The 10,851-nt window shown below is 41.4% G+C and overlaps 1 protein-coding gene across 2 annotated transcripts; it reads right to left on the bottom strand.

Annotated features, from left to right (window-relative positions):
- Positions 1-684: 684 nt before the first annotated feature.
- SPNS1 (SPNS lysolipid transporter 1, lysophospholipid) lies at positions 685-9,679 on the bottom strand. 2 transcript variants are annotated; one of them, XM_007421433.4, is made up of 13 exons: positions 9,529-9,679; positions 8,854-9,092; positions 8,585-8,650; positions 8,333-8,469; positions 7,664-7,815; positions 7,354-7,420; positions 7,031-7,173; positions 5,128-5,286; positions 4,735-4,924; positions 4,510-4,575; positions 3,933-4,031; positions 3,000-3,171; positions 685-2,264 (listed from the first exon to the last, which is right to left on the bottom strand). In XM_007421433.4, the coding sequence occupies exons 2-13, from the start codon at positions 9,068-9,070 to the stop codon at positions 2,170-2,172; spliced, it is 1,563 nt and encodes a 520-aa protein (XP_007421495.1). In that variant the 5' UTR covers positions 9,071-9,092; positions 9,529-9,679; the 3' UTR covers positions 685-2,169. The 2 variants fall into 2 exon arrangements, with proteins under 2 accessions (XP_007421495.1, XP_025027815.1); XM_025172047.2 differs by lacking the exon at positions 9,529-9,679 and adding an exon at positions 9,181-9,336.
- Positions 9,680-10,851: the final 1,172 nt, after the last annotated feature.

Here is a 10,851-nt window from a genome sequence, read left to right as displayed (position 1 = left end):
GATTTTTACTAATCATATCCTCTTATTTCTGCACTGATCCTGTGGGAGTTCTATACACCTCCCCTTCTGTGCATTTATCTTCTCCCCCACCCCACCTGAAATTCAAAAGAGCAAGTCCCAATGATCATGGTTCACTTATGATTCAACAAGCATCTACATCTTCCTAGCTGTTAAACCAACACTGAGTTTCAAGCTCAAGAAGACATCAATGGAGGGTCAAGACATCATCCAAACTGAAAAAAGTTCGAATGTGGCAAATAAGTATTAGCAAGCCAAACATTATACCAAAATCTGCATTAAGGAAAATATGATTTTGGACCTGAATGCTTAAATGATGTTGCTAATTTGGTTTCCCATTTTGGCTGCCCAAGGGAGGGACAACATTCTGCTGTGATTTCAGTAGATATTGCTTGCACAAAAGTCACGCTTTTGCTATTCCAAAGGTTTGCTTTACAAACAAAACCAGTGAAAGCATATATCCATAGGAAGAAGCTGCTTTACAACTGCTATCAGATACTGAAATTCCGTATGGTTTTGCCTTGAAGAATTTGCAAATCCCATGTTGTTAAAAAAAATAAATAATGAAAAGTCACCTCATCTAATCTGATAACAAGATATCCCCACCTCTAATATCTGAGAGGAAGAAACTACTAATCTAAATTAATGAAGGCTCCTCAAAAGATTTCAAAAATGAATCAGTTTATTGTGGCACAAGCCAAAGCCCACTTTTTCAGATGAACGAAGAAGTAATTTGCATTTATCACAGGCAAGAGAACAAAAAAGGAATGAAATCTGTGGGCTGAAATACACAAGATGCAGACTGCAACATTTCCTATCAGCTTAAGGAGACTTGGCACACTAGTGGTCTTAAGATTATTGCTCTACCATAATAACCAATTATGGCTGGGAGTCGAGCTTAATTCAAAATATTTGTAGGATATCAGGCTAGGAGAAACTAGTTTCAAATACAGCTCATTTTTCTTCTATACTTGTTTAGGAACATTTGATTTTACATTGAAACATACTGAAATGAATCCATAATTGACTGCAACTAGTTCTGTTTACATTGCAAATTAACACAAGCCATTTATGTTAAGGTACAACTACTAGCTGTCTTTCACAGATGTCTCTGCAGAAGCCTGTTAATTTAAGCTTCTTCTCCCCACGGTAAAGGCAAAATACAACTACCAATGACATTATAGGCAATTCAACTGACAAATGAAACAAATGATAATGCCAGGGATAGAAGCCAGATGCCTGCAGGTTCATTGAAACTAATTATCACAGGTAGTTCCTCTGTGGATCACAACATAAAGCAAAGACTTGGTTGTACAAAACAAGACATCATTCATCTAAACTTTGTCCATCATCATTCCAATGTTCAATAGCAGCAATATGTTAGGAACAAAAATATTAAATAGGAGCCTGAAGCTACAACCATACATGCAACATTTTTTCATGCAAGTTTTCATACTTCAGAAGCCGACAATGACATCTTAACAGAGATGCAAATCCTTTTAGCTCCTAAAGTGAAGTATAACTGACACATTAGGATATGATTTTTTTTTAGTGTCATTCCTAACACTGACTCTGTCCTGAATACTGGCTTTGTCCTGAAAAAAAAGCAAGGGGCTCCTAGATGGTCAACTATTTTGGAGTAATATAAAAATGGAAGACATCGTCCAGACATTCTGCAGAACTCTGTGAAGGCAGTGTGCCTGCAAACAAAAGCCTTTGTATGAAAGCATAGATGTGGTCTGTAAGATTCAGTTTTTCTTAAAAGCCAAGGCTCTGAAATTATTGAAGGCTGATTTTTTTTTCAGCCATTTCTTTGTATATAAGGGAGACTGCCTGGAAACCTCTTACATGTTGCTTTGAATTTCACAACATAGAAAAAGTAAATGAAATAAAAATAAAACAATCCAAGTAAGGAGAAGGGAGGAAATGGGTTTTCGCTATTTCATCCTCATTCATCTGAGAAATGCCACACGACTCTAGATAGTGCTTGGGATTTATAAAAAAAATCCTATATACATAGCAAAAAATTGTGATTTCATTTCCTGTTGTCCATAATCTCGCCTTGGTGCCTTTAGAGAGTTTCTCTCTCCTCAACTGCTGAGTGCAAATCTGTTCATGTTTCCAAAACTGAAGCAAGATGAAGTAGAGGTTTCAGATAAGGACACTGGAGACAGGAACTTTTGTTGATCGCCCATGCTGAGGAACAACAATGCGATCTTCCCGTTCCAAAGATTCGTGCAGCTGTCCTAGAGGGAGGAAAGAAGCATGTTAAGGACAAGATTTTAAAAAGAGAGTGTCAGATGTCATAGCTCCCTTTCCTATTCCCCAGCTGCTCACTGTTGTCTATTACTCCTTAGCTGTACTTCCCTTATTTCATCCACAGCTATATATGTTGCTGTGAATATGAATTCTGGATACTGGCATCACTCTTGTTCTGGAGCTACTGCTGCAAGGGTTGCAAATAGAAGCATTTGAGATGAGTTTCTTTCTCTCCCTCTCTCTTTCTTTCAGCATTTTATAAGAAAAAGAAAAAGGAAATGAAAGGAAATGAAGAAACACAAAAAAGAAAACGAAGCAAAAAGGGAAAAGAAAAGGACAAAGTGGATAAAACAGGGAAGCGAGCTTCAAGTCAGTGCTGAAAAAGAGAAAGAGAACTTATTCATGTAATTCAGTGCTTAAAAGATTTTGAGGAAAATTTGGTCAGCAGCATATGTCAAACATTTGAGGTTAAGAAGATGCTTCCAAGGCATAATGTTCAATGCCAGTGACTATCTCCTGAGGAAACTGCATTGAAAATGTTCTCAAACACTCTCAACATCTCAGGGAAGTTCATCTACCTTCCTCATCTATAATATACAATAAAACCAAAGTGTGTACCTCTGTTTTACTAGCAGCATGTGCTTTTGTGACAAAGCTCTGAGCCTGAATTCTTGGGGCATTCATTCCAACTCTGTATAGCTGGTAAAGGAAAGAAGTTTTACCTTGTGCATACAGCTCTGTACGTTTACGATCTGCCTGGATGAAACAAGCTGTAGCTAGGAAGAAACCACCACCAATAACACCCACAAAGGCGCAGATCATAAGTGCGTATTCCAGGCTTCGGAACCGTGACAGCAGTGAAGAGGGGCGACCGCGCTGGATTCTATCACTAATCTATGAAAAGAATTAAATAAAAAGCATGCAATCTATTAGGTAATGTCCCACAGGAAAGCCTTCAGAACTGGAGATGAATATTGTTATTTATTGCTTCTCTTACTATTTGGGATGAAAAGCAATTTATCCCAGTTGAAATAAATAGCAAGACAGACCCACACCATGGATTATTTTTTTCCCCTTGCACTGGAAAATGTCATTGGATTTAAACTATTTCATATCTGAGACCTTGAACAATAACAGCCCACTGCAGACAGAACAGAAAAACATGAATTTGGAGCATGGTTCCAACGGTTACTAGTGATGCAGTTGCAAACAAACTTTCAATTAACTCTCACGCCTTGAGGGAGAGAAACATCGTTACATATCTCTAAACAGAAATGGGTATGGAATCTACATTGTCTTTCTCAAGGACAAATATTCCATAGTTTTGTAACCAAATATGAAAGTGCCCTGCTTTAATCTTATCTGTTAAGTTACACTCCCAAAGCACAGCATCTGCAGTGATCTTAAAGTCCTGGGGAGGTTACACTGCATAAGGCTGTACTGGAACTTTTCCTTTTAGTCTGGGCAGGAATTACAAGGAGAACCTGGAATCCAGGCAGCTCTAAGAGGTCAGGATGCAAAACTGCTTTGATCTGGTCAGGTCTGTTCTAACTGTGAGGAAGAACAGGCAAAAAGAGAAGCTGTTCAGGAGGTGGGACAGATCAGCTCTACAGCCCTAGAAAATGACAGCCTAAGTCTTATACCCCAATGCTTACCAAACCAATAAGATAAGGGCTCCCAGCATCACCCAGGAGATGGGACAGCAGAATCTGAAAAGCTTCAGCTGTGGATCGGCGAGTGGGGATGACAACATACTGCAAAGAGAAAAAGGTAGATTTCCTTTGGTACCCTCTATCAAGAAACTTCATCCGATTTCAGGATAAGGCTAGAACGGAGGAGGCAGAGAGCTCAATTCTATGGGGCTCAGAGCCACTAGCCCCTCCACTTCCTATTCACTCAGGCACTGAGTCAGAAGGGGGAAAAGCCAATCAGGGTGGATAGATGGGATTGGTGCTGCCATTAAGGTATGAGGCAATCGGTTAAACAAACAGAGGGACGGCGATGAAGCTATCTAGAACACTATCTGGCAAGACTGGAACAAAATAGCAGAAGAGATTGGTCACATGGGCTATCAGAGGTGGTGTAGGGAAAACCGGCTACCAGTGACGCAGCTCTCCTACTGATTGCTTCCCTATTCCTACTCAAAGGGCCTGAACTCATGCCATTAATTTCCAAGCCACATACCCTGTTTGTTGAGCAAATGTAAGCGTCTTCCCTTCCCCATGTTCTTACCAGAAGGATGTCTGCCACTATAGCCCAGTTGAGGGAAAGGAGGATCTCACCAATAAAAATAAATACCTACAAGGAGGAATGAAGAAGAGGAATCATTTTATTCCATCGTAAAAAGATATACCATTTTTCATTAAGCACCATACACATTTAAAACACAGAAGTGCCCTTTCCCATGCCCCCAAGGACTGTACTAAAATCACAGGAGAAACTTGAGGAGAAACTCACGTAAGTAGCAATGATGCTGTGCTGAGCAAAGACGACAGCCAGGAACAGGAAGGGGGCAGAGCCAAGCAATCCAATGGCACACACCAAGGGGTCAGAACGGGGGTTGATGCGATGCCAGCGTCTTGAGATCTCCACCCCAGCACTGACGCCCAGGACACCAGTCACGCACGTGATTACACCAAAGATGAGGCTGCAGAGATAGTTACACGCGGCTTGATGAGGGTCTTCAGAAATGGTTCAAAATGTTTAAATGATCAGCATATTGGAATCTTTACAAATACCATGCAAAGTATTCACAAGAACTCAGAAATGAGTTGTCAAGATGCTCTTCAAAAGAGACCCAAGACCTAAGCTAGAAATCATGACGCAAGCCACTCCCCCTTGCTAATTCACCTGTCATAGTCTCCATGGCAAACATCACCTCTAGGGCAAGGCGGGAGGCTTCCGGTGGCCAGCCGTGAGCGGTACAGGAATGCAGGTGCCCACAATGCTAGGGAGCCTGTTACAAACGCCACAGCTGTGAATCCTAGTGATGACAGCACAAAGCTACGGCTGCCAGTCAGGGGGACAGAGAGAAAGAACGAATTAATGTCAGCATGCATTATAGCCTTTTGGATTCCCAGAACCAAGTGATAACATAGATCTGAGCCATCAGAGATCCATCGCCTCAACAGAACACCTCTACCTGCTCACAAGAAATGCTTTACAATTGATTCACTGTATCCGGCAAGTTGTCCAATAAATGACACAGAGGACATGAGCTGCGTACATATTAAGTGTCATCTAGAGTCCTGGCACTTTTCTGATAGCAGATAACTTAGGCCATGGGTTATCAGCTTGCTACAATGGCAGCACAAGGCTGAGAACCATTATCTGCCTGCAAAGGACTTGTGAGCTAACAGATCTGACTCTGGAATCCCTGTCTGTCTCTCCTGACTGCAGTGCTACCTATACTACATTTCATTAGGTTGGGGGGAAAAAAAGCACTGCATGGGGCTATTTAAAAGAACACAATGAACCCAGGTAGTGCTTCCTGCTATGCCACGGTTTTTCAATCATAGTTTATTGAATAAGTCCACAACTCGTTGGATTCAAATAATTACTAAGCAGTCTTACACTATGGCTTAGTACAATGCACAAACTCAAGTGAATGGTCAGGTTTATACAACAGGCTAAGCCAAAATACGGCTTGTTTTAGGAACCAGCCAATTGTGGTTTATTCACATATCATGGTAAACAACAGCAGCTTAGCAGCAGTATTAACACAGCTCATTTCTTAGAAAACCACACTGCTGATGGCCCAAGGATTTTTAACTATAAATCAAGGGCTAAAGCAAGAACTTCTTGAAGATTCTTCTTTTGAAAGAACAATTTCTACATTGACTTGCCGTCCCAGTTTCATTGCAGAGAATTTGGGGGTTCACTTCCTGGCTCACACAGACTACTGACTAGGCCTGTTAGAATGCAAGTGATCAGAATGCATGTCCTACAACACACTCAACATCTCTTGCAACGTCTTTGCCGATTATGTCTGTGAAGATTCTCTTGAACAAAATGACAAGCCTGCTATAAAGCTCCCTACCTCCCTGATAAATAAAATACTATCCTGCAAAAGTAACCACAGAAGTTACTAGCCTCTTATAGTAGTCAGCACTTCCCTGGTATTATTATTATGCCCCACCTTTTTTTATGTATAATTCAAGGCAGCGAACATACCTAATACTCTTGCCTCCTATTTTGACCACAACAAGAACCCCATGAGGTGGGTTGGGCTGAGAGAGAGTGACCAGCCCAAAGTCACCCAGCTGAGTTTTATGCCTAAGGGAGGCCTAGAACTAACAGTCTCCTGGTTTCTAGGCCAACACCTTAACCAAAGTAGTCAGTGCTTCCCTGGTAGCTCCAGAAAGAAGCCTGATTCTCTACACCCACACCTTGGCAGATTTTTTTGTAGATGTCTCCTACCGAGACTACTAGTGGAGCACAGCAATCTGCTGTTCTCTGTCAATCTTGTGCATTTCATGCTGAGTAAGGAGAAGGGAGCTCCTTTTCTTCAGAAGCATACAAACCAAGTGGTTTCCCAGAGGAGTGACAGTGATCCAGCCCTCTCCACTAGCCCTTTTACTTGCCTGGACAAAATTTCATGTCACCTATGGCTACTATCCAAGTTATGAAATAAAAGCTGTTTTTAACTGTCATTAACTGTGAGTATTGGCATTGAACTGGAACTATTAAAATGAGGGCTAGAAGATAATTCAGTAAAAAAATTGAAAAGCAAGATCTCTCCCAAATGACTCACTTGTGGCTCAAGGCCCACACATCAGCTGCCCATGAAGTGTATTGAAGTGGGGCATCGGTATGGGTCTCCACAGCTCCTCGAGGTGGCTCACGCACCACTGTTATCAATAATAGCAAAGCTATTGCCCCCAAACCTGGAGTCACCTGTGGGGATATAATAAAAAAAAAAAAAATCCAATGTGAAGCATTCTGAATAGAGAAAAACATATGTGAATGACTGGAAGACAGGCTGCTTCCTAATTTTTGCTAAAAAGAAGTTTCAGAATTAAATTTAAAAGGAGTTTTACAGCAATAAACATTGACTAGAGCTATAACTCTACTTACCCGCAAGGCCCAGTGCCAATCATCAGCCACATCTTTCACCTTTGATCCCACAATATAGCCCAGTCCACTGTAGAGGAAGATCAGGAAAGCAGTCAAATCTTCACTCAGGCAGGCTCTCCAACTTCTACCAGAGCTAATTAATACTTTATCAACTTCAGTCATTGACACAATTAGTCTTTTAGGATATGGATATGCAAGCTGTATAATGTTGCTTGCATATCCATATCCTAAATGATTTTCACCAAAGATCTCTAGTTAAAAACCCATCTCTTCACCCTCCCTCCAAATACAGAGCACAGAATGTTCCCACCTGCCTACAGGTATAGCAAAGTAGAAGATGCTAAGCATGCGGGATCTCCGGTCACCCAAGTACAGATCAGCAATAATGGTGGGGGCAATAGTTGAATAGCTAGCCTCTCCCACACCCACTAGGCCTCGTGTAAGTAGCAACATCCAGAAGAACTGAAGAGGAGAAAAAAAAAACAATGCACGAACAATAGAGAAGCAGATATAAGCTTTAAGTCTGGAATACCCTCATCAGGAACCTTGAAACTGTTGGTTGTGAGTTATGAGTTAAACATTTTAACTCTGTTCAGATGCTATTTATTTATTGCTTATTTAAAACAAAAAAACTCCTTCAGGTAATAAAATAGGACATCTTAGAAAGGTTTCTTACTAACTTTGAGGAGCTAACTTCTTGCTTATTTGAGGTCTGATTAAAAGAGAACAAGAAGTGCAGCTACATGAAAACAGCGACAGCGAGAGGGTTGATTAATTCTCCCCTCATCACCTACTATGAAACTTCATGCATTTGCCTGTATGGAATTCCTCATCACTAAGGCTATCAGGAAGGTTTCATAGCTTGAAAGTGCAGAATTTCCAGAAGAATTTCTGGAGAAATGAAAGAAATATATATTTAATATCTCATCCCCATAATGTTAATTTCCCAGAAGTCCCCTCCTCCACACCAAATAAATACCTGCTTGGGGGTGTAGCTGCTCCCTAGAGTCACAAGAGACCAGAAGAAGATTCCTATACACATCAGGTATTTGCGATTCCAACGATCACCCAGGTAACCAAAAATTGGTGCCAATATCATGTAGCTGATAATAAAAACTGTCAGGAAAGGGAAAAGAATTTTATGCTCCACTCTGTTCTATATGTACTAACTGTGTAAATGGTTGCAGAGGGGATAGAAAAGACAATCAAGGCCTGTTGTTCCACTCCTCACCTGTCTGTAGCAGACCTGATTTGCTATCATCAATCTCAAAAAACTTCTCAATGTCAGGAAGAACACCTAACACAAGGCAAGAGAAATGCAGAGCTTCAATTGAGACAAATATAGTACTTTCATCAGTTACATCCATAATCATCTAACCAAAGCCAGGAACAAATGGGGAGAATCTATTTACCCTTGCTTTAAAAGTTACACACCTTCACCCATCTCATCAGTTCAAAAAGAAACTGAAGGAATTTCAGCTACCATTCCATTGTGCTTACCAGCCACAGTAAAGCGATCCATGTAGTTCAGTAGATTAATAAAAAAGAGTACACCCACAATAAGGCGTGCGTGTTGAGGGGATATCCCTGTCAGGGTCTGTACATCTTCTTCCTTTATATGCCCTGGCTGAAGACCATCTTTTTCTTCACCTTCAGTATCATCCGCCTGAGTCAAAATCGGAGCTGTATCAGCATAAGGTTGCTGCTGGGATCCCATGGCTGGGAATAAGAAGGGTCTACTGTAAGGAAAAAGATGTGTCACTGCAGGGGAGGCAGACTTTAGTAGATTTGCAGGATCTACTAAATAAAAAATTTAAAAAATAGTACCACAAGCGGGGGAGAAACGCGCTTAACGAGAACGCCTGCTCCAAAGGGTTGCTGTCAGAGATGACCCACAGAATTACATCCACTCCTCAAAAACAGACCCTCGGGCCTCTTCCGAAAGTAAAGACAGAGGCAAACATGGGTGGAAAAAGGAAGAGGAGGGCAGGCTGACTCAAATGATACAAGCTATCCTATCATGGTTTGTGGGGACTGACTCACTGCCTAAACAACAAATCCTGAATGCCGGCCTCATCCTGCATAGACTGGACGCCGGAGGAACTCCTAACCAGCTCGTGCTAAGTTCCCCTTCCCTTCCAAATTCTCTTTAATACTCCACTTCCCCAAACTTACCCGGTCTCTCTTCCCTCTGTAGAACAGCCTGATCAGGTCACGTGAGCGTTTTTTAAAAAAAAGATGTTATTTAAAATTTAAAAAAAGAGACCACCTTCCTTATCATATGACTTCTTTTTCCCCGCCTTTTCCGCCACCGCCCTGCGCGCGGCAACTCGGAGCGCTGAGGGAGGCGGGCCTGACCCACCACGGCTGGGGAGATGGGGGGGTTCGGCTCCACGATAGCCAATAGAACGGGCTCTTTCATCGGCGGCTGCAAAGACAGGCCTGCCTCGGTCGCCCGCGTTACCAGCTCAGGCGTAGGTTCCTCCCACTTCTCCTCCCCTCCCGCAATGGGTCTCCTGTCTTTGTTCGTTGTTATGGTTACAGGGTACTGCTTTTGCCCAGCCCGATTTCGCTACGTTGTACTGTCTCCATGACACCCAGTGTGCCCTAAGTTACATCTCAAAAGATCACATTTGATCTTTTAACTACCGGTTTTGCCCTGGCTCTCTCAAGTTACAAAGGCTTCTCAGTCATCTTACATGCCTTGGTTTGGCAAGCCACAGTTTAAAAAAAAGCCACGATGGGGGGGAAGACTAATATTTTTATTATAACAACTGGAGGTTTACAATTTGCAATTATTTGTAAACCTTCTGTTGGACCAAGAGATACAGTCTCAGTGCACCAAAGTTAACCATTTGTAGCTGTTGGCTACATAAAACTAAACAACTGTGGTACCAGTAATCTTAGTTCATACAAAAATCTGTTCATGGAAGGTTATGTCACATAAGTGAATAGCCCTATACAGATTTACCCAACTCTTGAGCACAGAGACAGGCTTGCTTTTATAGATAAGTGTTAATAAGATTTTTCATAATTATTTTTAATTTGTGAATTAAAAACCACGTTTTCCTTATTTCAGGATTGCAGCCTAAGATTATATGGACACATCATGCTAAATTGTACATTTTGGTTTACAAACCACAGTTGCCGGATAACATAGTAATCCCAAACAAATTACATTGTGGTTTAACATTACTGTGTTATATGATGCTATTATGAGAGATGGATAAAATATGTTATTATTGACAAATAGTAGCTTGAGCATGTTAAGAGTGCAGCTGTGAGAGAGATAAGGAAGTAGTGTTAAGTGTTATGGTTATCAAATAGTGGCAGATGGAGAGGAAGTTGTCTCCTTGTGTGGGACAATGTAAATAAAAACTAATTTGACCTGGGGCAGTCTTTATCAGTATAATGCAATTAGCTGGAACCTTGAGCAAATTCAAAATCCTACAAGCTAGGCTTCAACAATACATGAACCGAGAACTACCGGATGTACAA

Source organism: Python bivittatus, unplaced genomic scaffold, assembly GCF_059951505.1.
Source record: "Python bivittatus isolate LINGU-HERP-01145 unplaced genomic scaffold, Pbiv_v1 ctg000440_np1212, whole genome shotgun sequence".
Taxonomy (NCBI): Eukaryota; Metazoa; Chordata; class Lepidosauria; order Squamata; family Pythonidae; genus Python; species Python bivittatus.
This window is presented reverse-complemented; position numbering and strand designations above follow the sequence as displayed.

Excerpts from the sequence above, each read along its gene's own strand:
- SPNS1 (XM_007421433.4), bottom strand. The coding sequence starts at position 9,070 with ATGGGATCCCAGCAGCAACCTTATGCTGATACAGCTCCGATTTTGACT. Across the intron at positions 7,816-8,332 it reads GCAGCTACACCCCCAAGCAG|TTCTTCTGGATGTTGCTACT; the intron begins GTATTTATTTGG and ends TCTCCTCTTCAG. Across the intron at positions 7,174-7,353 it reads ATTGGCACTGGGCCTTGCGG|GTGACTCCAGGTTTGGGGGC; the intron begins GTAAGTAGAGTT and ends ATATCCCCACAG.